A 12132-nucleotide genomic window follows, 5' to 3' on the forward strand; every position below is an offset into this window, starting at 1 on the left:
AGTTTAGATAAAAACTTGCCATAACGATAACGGAAAACGACCTCGTGTCAGTGATAATAATTACGTAGATTAAAATATTTACAGTAAACTATAAATTTACTAGTTAATGAGTCATTATTTGAAACTAACCTGGGCACTCAAAATGACATTTCAGCTACGACTAGTCATTTTCAAATTTATTTTCAAACTTCACAGATTTATGACTAAGAAATATGCTATACTGGAGGATTTTAAAACTAAACTTTCAAATGGCTGTGGCCGCAGCGGCTAAGTTGTTCTGAATGTGCAAATTAAGAAAATTATTATTCATTTGAAAATCGTTTCGTCTTGTATTAAAATAAACTTATTAAACGTTTAGTTTTTGTAAATAATGGCACATATTTGTATCTACTTTTTTCGTAAATTGATACTCTGCACTCGTTATTTATCAGTAACACACAATAAAAACAAACCAGGCGATTGGCTATAGAATGACTATGTTAAAAGTTGAACGACTACACATAACAAAAAATGTTTTATCATAAAGGAAAAGTTATATTTTGATTTTGATTGCTGTGAAATTTTAGGTATACTTTAAAAATATCAGATAGATTGTGAAACACTAACCAGAATTCTCTATTCATCCATAACAAAAATTGATGACGTTATCTCAAAATTTTACTTAAACTTTATAGTTTATTTGTAAAAATTGCTTCATATATTCAAATTATTTAACACTTTAATGTTCGTATAAGTACCCATCACTAAGATAAATTGCCTTTTAAAAGCTTTGCCCCATTTTAGGAAATTTGCATTTTAATTTACCCAGATTAAGCTAACTTTGTAACACTGTATTTTATTTTTTAATTTTAAATCAAAAAAATCAATACTAGAATCGCCTGAAGTAACATTTTTTTCTATTATTTAATAAAAAATTGTTGCAAAATAATATCTTTTTGGTTTTATTTTGGTAGAAATACAAACAGTTTCATTTCACGGTTGACAGACTCCTTAATGAACTTATAGATGTTCAACTTACATACAATCCAATGTACATAATATAGTCGTTAGACTGTAATGTATCTAACGTAATCCTTAACTTCTACTTGGGTGTAACTTAACACTTAAACAAAAAACTTACTGTTTGAGAATCATTTTTGAAATATTTTATATAAGTTTACTTTTTTCTCGGATTATTTAAATGATCTGTTTATGGCCCTAAAAACATTATTAGAAACTGAATGTGTAGAGTATTGTCGAATATGTGAATGACATACTCGATCAAAACTTCATTTCTGAATAACCATCATATAACTCTTATTAGAGCGACAAGTAGTTTTAATTTTGGCACAGTTACTAATAGAAATGATTATAGGTTAATACATGACAAAAACATATTTTGTTTGGTTAAAAGTGTAATTTGTTGGATATCACTAGAAAGAATAATAATTCTCATGATTTTTAGAGAAACTATTCATCTCATGGAAGCTTCCTTTAACTCGAGCTATAATAGAAAAAAAATTGTAGAATATTACTATGGCAATTTTTCTTGTCAAATCCATACTTAAAATATGAAATAAAGCATTAAAAAACCGCGCAGATCATTTTATATATCTAGGTATGATGTACCTATTCAAATATTTGAAACATCTAAAATAAATTTACACTACTATCAAAGATAATTAATATTATACATTAAAATAATTACTTTTTGAGCTTTTTTCTTGTTATACAGAGTGATACAAAAATGACGGATAAGCTCGATGGTATGTTGTTAAGAAGGTCCTGAAAAACTTGAAAAAAAAGCTACAAAAAATCGTCGCATCAAACTTTTGAGAATATTAAACTTCAAAATGAAGAATTAACTTCTTAAGGTTGAATAGACAGTTAAATAATTAGTGTTATTAATAATTTAATAATAATTTGCTAGAATACGACCCTTAAGGTAATTTTTTATTGTCAACAGATGTAGTTTTTACAATTTTTATCCGAATTTTAGACTATCAATTAAGTTGGCGTTAAAACATATCGAAGATAATTCTACAATTTTGAAGTTTAATATTTTAAAAAATTGCCTTTTGCCAACCATTTTTTTCCAGTTCTTCAGAGCCTTCTTAACAACGGACCATCGAGCTTAACCGTCATTTTTTGATCACTCTGTATTATATACACACATAATTTTAAATAAATAAATGTTTTTACTCTTTATGCACAGCAAAGCGATAATCATGATTCTCCTAATTTTAATTTTAAATTTTAAATTTTAAATTTTAATTGTGTATGTGACTGTTTTACTTATCAGTTAATTAAGGAAAATTACCTTCTTCTTCGAAACCCAGGCCACTTATTACTAAACACAAAGCAACAAGAATTTTTATCACAGAGAAACTACAATACATTTTTAATTTAATACTTTGTGCAAATAAGAACGTTACAACGACACATACTAAACTAAAACTTTTGCAGTAATTGCGAACAATTTGAATTTCTAATGAAGGCGTGGTTTAAAGTAAAACATGACGGTTTTTAAACGATAATACATACATACATACATTTCCATAGTTTATGTCTAAGTATCTAAGATATACGAATAGTTCACAAAATCTAAAATCGACGTATAAAAGTGCTTAATTTAAATTTTATTAAGTAAGTTGAATCTCACAAAGTTTTTTATTTATTTCAATTTATTAAGCAACGAATATGTAACATTGAACGTTGAACCAAATTTGACAAGACGATAATGATGCATTATTAATATTAACCGCATGTGATTGATTTATACAGATTTTTGTAGGGATACTGTGTCATTGTCTTATTAATCTTCACCAAATTTTTTTGTGTTTTGAACTAAGTGCATGAAAAAATATGGCAGTTTTGTATAAGAAAAATACCGGCTTAATGATAGGTACTACTGAAATTTAACAGAGGTCACATTATAATAGGTATGCAATAATATATTTACTTGCATAGTACTTATATGTATGTACGTGTTTACACTGTGTGAATGGTGACATGATTTAATTCGATTTAAAGTAATGAAGTGTAATAGTATGTTCTACTTAATTACACAATTCATTATTATGTGGAATTAACCATTTATATAATCTATAAAAAACTTATATGTTTGCTTCATAACCTTTTTGCACGTTGTTAATAGAGCGTTAACAAAGAATAGTATTGCAAACAATACAATATTAATGGGAGATCACTCATTTATGAAAATGGGAATTATTTATAAATATTGTATCTAATTTGTGACAGGGATGTTACGTGTGTGTTAGTATTTGATTTCGTAACAATAATAACAATTATTATTATTATTCGAGGCGAAAGTAAGTACGTAATATTATGCATTTTGTTAAATCCGTTCTTCTTAAACATTTTTTCTTATTTTACTTACTTTTTCGTTTGACTTATTTCCACTCTGGCAGAAAACGTTATTGTTGCTTGATTTTTTGTTGTCTTTTTGAAGTTTGACGAATTGTTATCATCATCCATTTGTCTATTGTATGTCCTTGTCATGTCAACATAAAATAGGGTAATTACGGTTAAAAGGCCGTGTTTGAAACGTGATAGCGAATATTTTATTATTAAATATTTATTGATATTTGTGGAAAAATAACTATAATAATAATAAGGTGGTCCTTTTGATTTATTCGAAGACCTCAAAAATAATGAAATCTGTCCACAGCGATTTTCCTTTTTTGACCACAACAAAAAATATACTTATTTATAATACATAGTTTTGGAAGGTTGTGTTAAAATATGATAGGAAAAAATACATCATTTTTGAAATTTATTATTGTTAAAGTCGACTTTAAAAAATAGCTTATATAATTCTTCCCTTAATTTTGCGAATTGTATTTTAATCATGTATCTTAGAACAGCGATTAGAAGTTTCATTAATTTCAAATATATTAATGTATATAATATTAATTTTGCGATAGTAACAACTTTCCTTCAGTTAATTGTATTCCATTAACCCAGTTTTTTAACAAACTTTTAGAAAAAAGTGTTTTCCCGGGGGTTCTAAAAGTTTTTGTTTTTTTGAAAATAATAAAGGCGACCCCTTTTAATTATTCTAATTTTTGAGGAAGTATTCGAAAAATTATTAAAGAAATAAATGTATCATTTCTATGTTCTATGGTTTTCTCTAATCAACAGTATGGGGTTGGTAATACCTAACTGTGGATTTTATTGTGAAATAAATGCAAAATATTAGTACTTAATCCGACAACAGAACTACGTAATGAAATTGACAGTCTGCAACAAAATTTTAACATCTTTTCTAAAAAAACTTCAGATATTAACTACTTCTTACGATTTATCAAAAGAATTTGACCCTTACATTATAATCTCTCATACTATGGTTTCGATAAGAACAGTATTCGGTTTCTGAACTTTTGTGTACTTATTGCCTTATAGAATTTACATTTTACTTAAAGGACAATTTTACATGATTTGTACAACAGCAGAATTAATATGTTTAAAAAATGTATAAAAATTACAAATTCAACCTGCATTTTGATTATCACAACAGAGGCATCAATTATTAATTTTGTCTTATTTAGAATAAACCAAAGGTCAAATGTGAACCATGACAGATAAAATTATTATTATTACACATTACATATTTTATTTCTTAATTTTCTTATTTCTATTTTGCAACGGAAACATTTTTCTAAACAATCATGCCATTTATAACTTTTTAATTTAAATTCGCAGTCAACCATTGTTTTAACAACATTGATCTTAAATGGCCGGTGTCTCTTTTATGTTCCGGAAGTCCCAAAAACGTTGCAATTAATTTGAGAACCCAAGAAATCTTATGTACGCCCACACTCTGAATACCTGCTACTTTTTCTTCGATTGCAGAAAACAAAAAAGTTATCATATTGAGTATGATTAGGTCCAAAATTTTTATATTTCATCACAATATCGACATAATAAACTGAACCCTTAGGGACAACAGTAAAAAATTGGGGTTTATAGGTTTTTTTTTTGATTAATTGTCACTATTTCCCTCTTTTTTACTACAGTTTGTAGATAAATTGTAAATTTCATGCCATCTGGTGGCCCCAAATAAACCGAAAATTAGCACTACCGAAAAACAACAGTAAACGTCAGGCATGTACAGTCTTGACATGGACTTTTTGTACCTTGCACATTAAAAAAAAATCAATTCTACCCCTAGTTATCTCTAATGTAGGTGTAGTTCCAAATGGCTTAGTTGAGAATTTAAAGTCTTTGCATTTGAATGATTCAATAATTATCAAAATTCAAAAAGCTGTTTTGTTAGGAACATGTCATATTGTTCGTAAGTTTCTTGAACAGTCTGATCATGTCAGTCAGATTAGGTTAGCACCAGTAGGTCAGAGTAGTGTAGGTCACTTTCCAAGTGATGCGCGAATAAATGGTCGGTAGTTACGCTAGACTTTTGGGGATGGGGTGAGATTAGAGAATAATAGCAGACTAATTTGTATGCTGTAATTCTAGAATCTCGAAAGTTGTTCTGTTAATTTAATCAATGCATATCATTACTTGGTCTTAGTACCCGTAATGTCTGAATGCCGGTCATTTCCGGGTCAGTGGTGGGTCTTAATTTACAAGTTGTTGAAAATAGGCCAGAAGAACATTTGCATTAACTGTTTCTGCACAATTATTAATTTGCTGTGAGTGCTGGAAGTCGGTAAAACATTTTTCGTATCTTACTTTCGACTTACTTGTCTTAAAATCTTCGTCCTACGAGCTCGGATTTCAACTTGACAACTGCGGCTACAATAAAAGCCATAATATATATTCCTAGCTATGTTTATAGCTATAACAGCATTTTCAGTACTATGTTTAAACTTCTCACACAAAACAGTGGTGACCTTTTATCTCACATATTTGAAAGCATTTTTCTGTAAAACTGTTTAACATGTAGATAGCAAAAAAATTTTGAAAAATGGCTTTACGTTTATAATTAATTTATATCTCAGTCAATGAATTATCTTGAAATGATAATATTTTTCTATATAATAACTAGTTGTCATAATTTTTGGATTTCTTAAGCTGTGTAGAAGCAGTTATTAAAAAATTTCCAGTAGGTTATCTCAAAACTACGATAACTTTTACATGTTTGCTGACCTTTCGTGTTTTTTTTTTTTTATATAGAGAACTCTTTGTGTCAAATGCAATCGTTAATTAAATCTGTTGATTAACACATGTGTATTTAGTTTTATTAAGTCATAATTATTGTAAGTTCATAACGATCAATAGTAATACAATAAGAATATCCAGAAAAACCGGAAATGCAATGATTAGGAAGACGTGTTGCCAAGAAACATCTGGAGACGTCAGTTCTTTTTGGAATTTCTCAGTTAAGTTGATGATTATGCCATCTCTTTGCTTACCTATTTTTGGGCCCCTTTTTCGTTCATTTTTTTGCCTTTTGCGTCCATTTTTTCGTTCATTTCCATGTTTATTACGTCCATTTTTACTCCATTTTCTCCATTCTTCAGCCCTTTTTTTTTCGTTAATGTCCTTGGCTCTTGCGTCCATCTGTGCGAGCATAGCCATCTTCTGCTTTATTTGTTGTTCGCTTGCTACCAAAAGTTTTCAGGAAAAAGCTAGGAAAAGTATGGAATAAAAAAAACATTTTTTTTAGAAAAAATTTAAGTTTACTTTCAAAAGAATGTCTAAAAAATCGGTCGAAGTTTATTTCGACAGAACTTTCCTCGCTCTTGAAGTACAAGTCCAACAAATCCCACTTCATTGAAAAATTATACAATTAGATTTTGGGGTGTTTGTTTTGTGATAACCTCTATAAAGTGGGGACGCAAATTGCAAGGGAGTGCGCAAATTGCACGAGTACGGACAATGTAAAATATATTTAAAAAGAGATAACCAACGGGAAAAAATTGTCTCTCAGTAATAATAACAAGCTTCAACTTGAAGTGTTTGTTATATATCGGAAGAATGTCACGTAGAAATTTGTTTGATTTGAATGAATTTGTCGCCTCAAAACAAAGGACTAAAATTATTTATTATTAATTAAGCCACAATCGAACAGGATGTTATTGTTACAATTTTTATTAAACAAAGATGTGCGTATTCTCACCTTTTCGAGAAAATGGGGTGACTCGTTCTTAATTTGATTAATAAAAAAATTGTTATGACGTGGCCACGGACAGTTATATCCTGAGTTAGTGGTAAAATTTACATTACACTGTGTTAATTTTTTTGTGAACATTTGACCGTTCAGAGAAAAAACTCAAAGCGGAAGTATAGGAGTATATTATTGTATAACATTTAAATCAATGATCAACCAAATTTTGGTTAGCGTTTTACAGACAGACAGACATACAGACAAACAGGGAGGTGGAAACGGGAGACAACTTTTTTCGTACTCTAGGGATCATGAAACGTCGAGAAAATATTAAAATTGTCATTTATCCGATGGACTCGCCAACTGTACTTCCGTAGTTTTAGCTCAGGAAGTAAAAACGTAATCAGTTTATGCAGGGCCGGCTCAACACGGTAAGCGAAAGATGCACCGCATCGGGGCGCCCGTGACAAGGGACGCCGCCCATGCTATTATATTAACTCTATAAAAATAAATTAATATTAGATTTGCATTGAATCACTACCAACAAAATATTATAGCAGTCACAGACCAAGGCGCCCATCGAAAACTTTTCAGAAAAAGCTACATTTTAACATTCCACTATGACCACCAAAGCAGATCCTAAGTCAATTCCTGGCACTTTCAAACTGTAATAATTGAAAAAGAGTGCGCCTTTGGGTTGGATGATGAGACCTTTAGATCAATACCGACAAAAAATAACCAGATTTATGATGCATTATCTGGGTAACAATTTGACGAGACAGCGGTATGACCACAACCAGATGTTTTTCCTAACATTTGTCACGTTTGTTTTTACCATAAAAATCCATGTCAGCATAATTAAAAATTTTATTTTCCAAGTCTAGTCGGTTGATTTTGGTTGGGGTGGTCGTTCAACAGTTTTGTTATATTTTTCACTGTTTGTTGGATGTATGATTTTTACTCATACATACGTACCGAAAAAGATTGATATAAATGAAACACAAACATGTGCTGTGTAACACTGTATTTACTTGTTGTTGACAGTTCGGAGTCTATGTACAAAGTGGTTAAAATCGGAAGCGATACATTACAGGTAGAAGAGAAAGTGGGGACGCTTGTGACAAGGGTTGGTGGGTAAAACCCTAACGCGAACACTGTTCCTGTTTGTAGCCGAATTTGGTTCTGTGTATCATTTCGTGGCTTTTTGTCATCATTAATTTTAAATTTAAATTTCGATTAACATTGAGGTAAGTCTAAATTAAAAATAACTTTGAAATCGTATCAATTTTACAATATGTATTAAAAATTGAAAAACGTTTGCAATATAAATATTTTTATACTTATACTATGTATAGTTTAGGAAATATCGTTGTACCCTATAAAATTTTATTGACAATAACGAGACGGACGGTAGTACAATGGTAACAAATATTTATGGCTCACACCAGTCCCCCTGAATTTGTCGGAGAACATTTAGCAAGTAATTGTACACACAGGGTCGGACTTCCGCTGCTTTAAAAATTTAAGGTCGGCGGATTACCGCCACGCGACAACTTTAAGTTGTAAATATCTCTTGCTATTGTACTACTGTCCGTCTCGTTATTGTCAATAAAATTTTATAGGGTACAACAATATTTCCTAAACTATAGAAAAGTTGTTGCCCGCAGCTCCGTTTGCGTGGAATTCGCAATTAGGACTCATCATTTTTCATACACGATCGTTTTCTGGGTTGGAACCGTGTAAACTGAGTTTTTGGGCTCAACGTTTCGCACACTTTTGTAAGTGGTATCTTCAGGAGCAGGGTTAAGAATAAGGCAAAAGAACACGGTAACTCAGTATGTCAACCATATCAGAGGCGAAACGTTTTTGAGAAATTACACGGTTCCAACTCGGAAAACGATCATGTATTGATTCCGACCGTGCAAACCTTCGAAATTATCATTTTTCATTTCGTTCACTCCTCCCTCCTCAGTGAACCCATCTTAAAAACTCACGGGATTTATGCACAAAGTTTCATCCCCTATTTTGTCCCCGTAGGGGCGGAATTTCCAGAAATCTTTTCTTAATGGGTGCTTATGACACAAAAAGAACCTACTGTCCAAATTTCATGTTTGTAGCTTCAGTAGTTTAGGCTTTGCGTTGATGAATTAGTCAGTCTGTCAGTTAAGACAAACACTTTTATATATTAAGATTGATTCATCATAATTTTATGCATGTTTGTTAATAAAAAGTATCTCTCTACAAAAATATGTGATTACAAAACTTTATTTGTTTTTTTTTTTACAAAAAATTTTTTAAGGGCGTTGAACAGTAAGTTGCATCGGGGCGCCTGGTCCCTTACAGCCGGCCCTGAGTTTATGTCACGAATTGGGGAAAAGTGTGGATTTGAAAAAGTCTGCAATAATTTATAATATTTGAAAATCAATAATAGTGGTTGTAGTGTTCCAAAATTTTCGAATAGGTACTTTCAATTATGTTGCAAAAAATAAATTAAACTTCAAATATATGTGTTTATTTAACAAAACATTATAGGCTCTAACAATAGGACATAATTAAGTATGCTAACATTAAAAACATTATATTAAACACACCATGAAGTACATAATATACGTGTATAATACGTGTATTAGTTTCATTACCTAAAGACAAGCTTTAAGGGTACAAGCAGCGTTGGTTCCGTCTTGATTACAAACACATGTGTTGCAATCTTTTTTGAACGTAGATCCAGGTGTGCAGTGTGTTTCTAAAATGACAAAACAAATCTTAATTAATACGAAGTTAACATAAAAACCTTTCAAACGAATCACATAGAAACTATAAATGCCTCGGTTTTATTGCGTGATATTTATTGATGGCCCGGTACAACTTTTGAGAGTACAGACCGCATTTTTTCCATCTAATGTACATGTACAAGTATTACAGTCCCTTGTAAAAGTTTGGCCAGGTGTACAGGAAAATGCATCTACAATTTAGTAACAATATGATACAAAAGATGTTGTAAAATGTTTTCTGTTAATGAAATAAAAATGTCTGTCGCTTTATCAACTTCTGGTCTGTGACAGTTAATATTTGAAAATAATTACACGAGAGTTTTAAACATTTTAGCTGAATTATTTTAATGAAGCAAAGCGAAGAATCTTTTGAATAGTCTCATCCATTTAAATTGATTTTAAGTGAAAAATCGGCGACGAAATAAATTCAAACCGTCCTACTTTTTATGATGCAGGCGAGATGTAGCAATATAAAAGAAAAATAATTTCAGTTGTACGATGCCTGTGATTATGTTATTAATATTCTGTGAACAAAAATTGTCGTCAAGGTGGTATGTGATGTTACTGATGTTTAATTATTGGCCTTCTCATTTCTCGTTGTGAATGACGGATGCTGAGAAAACGATAATTTGGCAAGACGAAGGATTATTCAGGAAAAGTTTTAATACAATTCGGCACGGAAAAAGCTAAATGATTTTATTTTTAGTTAAAATTATCAATACGTACCTCGTGTTGGACGTGAAATACAAAGTCTTCTCGAACAAGCCCACACACCATTAGTGCATTTGCAAGAGTTGCAATCTATTTTTTTTGTATCACCAGGGTTGCATTCATCTGAAAATAAGTAATTTTATTTTAGCCTGTGCGTCTTTATCATCACAATATGCTTATTTTAAAATACGAACCGAAACCAAAGGTTAAATGTTATAACAACTGCAGATAAAATGACCATCATTACACATAAAACATTTTATTTATTAAATTTTTAAGTCAAATTTGTATATTATGGACTAGATTTTGAGAAACTGTATGACACAAAGTTAAACTTGAATAATAATATTAACAGCATTTTCAGCATGTGTTAAGACTTACCAGACAACACTGTGGCGACGAGAACACTGAAGATAAGACATAAGATGATTGTCTTCATTTTGTGGCTTCTGACCCAGCTTCTATCTAAAACTGATTGAGATCCGCTAAACACAACGCTTTATTTATACTGACCAGAGGTTGTAAGTTCTTTGAAACGCCTTGGTTGATCTTTTAATTACTAAGAGATTATAATACGTATAATACTTATCTGTCAATATTGGTTTACAATTATGCGCAGCTAAAAACTACAATCAGGTTTATTTATTTTTTTACATCATCGTGACGTCATATTTTGCAGTGCATAAGAGATTTCCATTTAAATTAGGTATTATGTAACAATTAGCGAAGGTTAAATTTCTTATTTCAAAGAAAATAAAAATAAAGCACGTGTTACTATTAAGTAAATAAACTAATTGGTAAACAACTTATTTTGTTCTTTTATAAAAAATGTACCGTTTTGAATTTTCGGAATTAGCACTGGTATAATAAGAATGAAACTTGTTTGTAAATGAATTGTGAAGAACGGAAAATCCATTCCGATGGGATTCACAGTGCAGACGATTATGAAATTTGTCTTTAATTAGTCAAAAAAACGAACACATCCTGATTTAAAATAACAGTCTTAATTTACTGAATTTATTTTAAGCAAAAAATGTGTAATTCACGCTACTAGCAATTATATTAAATTACTTGTACAAAATTATCGAATTTTTAAATATGATTACAATTATTATGCCCTAAAAGATACCACGTTTGGTATGTAAGTTTCTTTCCAAGGAACAAGCTAGACTTACGTTTATTTATGTTTCATTTTAGAAGAACGTTGAAAATATTTAAAAGGTCCAATTTTTAAATTATGCGTAAAGCTCTTATACTGAGTAATGGTTATATATGTAGCGGGCACAAAGAAAGAGATCTTCGCTCTTAATTTGATTTATTACTAAAGAGAATTTTTTTTTATGCCGAGCGAATTCGTCAATTGTATGTTTTCTTAACGTTTCGTAGCTCCTAAAATATGAAAAAGTAGCATCCCCGTTTGCGTCTGTCATGAAGAGTGCAACAGTCACTAAAACTTTTCTGTTCATGCACACCAAAAAAGAACTTTTTAAAATGTACGATGCTCAGATATTTTTGATATATTAATCCAAAGTCATTATTTTTTCCTTACGCATGCGGGTTTTTGAAAAAAAAATTACCGTA

At 30.5% G+C, this 12132-nt stretch overlaps 1 protein-coding gene across 1 annotated transcript; it reads right to left on the reverse strand.

Moving 5' to 3' along the window:
• Positions 1-9565: 9565 nt before the first annotated feature.
• LOC135132002 (serine protease inhibitor I/II-like) lies at positions 9566-11042 on the reverse strand. The gene is made up of 3 exons (XM_064059912.1): positions 10933-11042; positions 10567-10674; positions 9566-9812 (listed from the first exon to the last, which is right to left on the reverse strand). Exons 1-3 carry the CDS (start codon positions 10988-10990, stop codon positions 9709-9711), a joined length of 270 nt encoding a protein of 89 aa, XP_063915982.1. The 5' UTR covers positions 10991-11042; the 3' UTR covers positions 9566-9708.
• Between the last annotated feature and the right edge of the window lie 1090 nt (positions 11043-12132).

The sequence above is a fragment of the Zophobas morio genome, unplaced genomic scaffold, assembly GCF_036711695.1.
Source record: "Zophobas morio isolate AGI-343-1 ecotype UQ-CSIRO unplaced genomic scaffold, CSIRO_AGI_Zmor_V1 ptg000021l, whole genome shotgun sequence".
In the NCBI taxonomy this organism is placed as follows: domain Eukaryota; kingdom Metazoa; phylum Arthropoda; class Insecta; order Coleoptera; family Tenebrionidae; genus Zophobas; species Zophobas morio.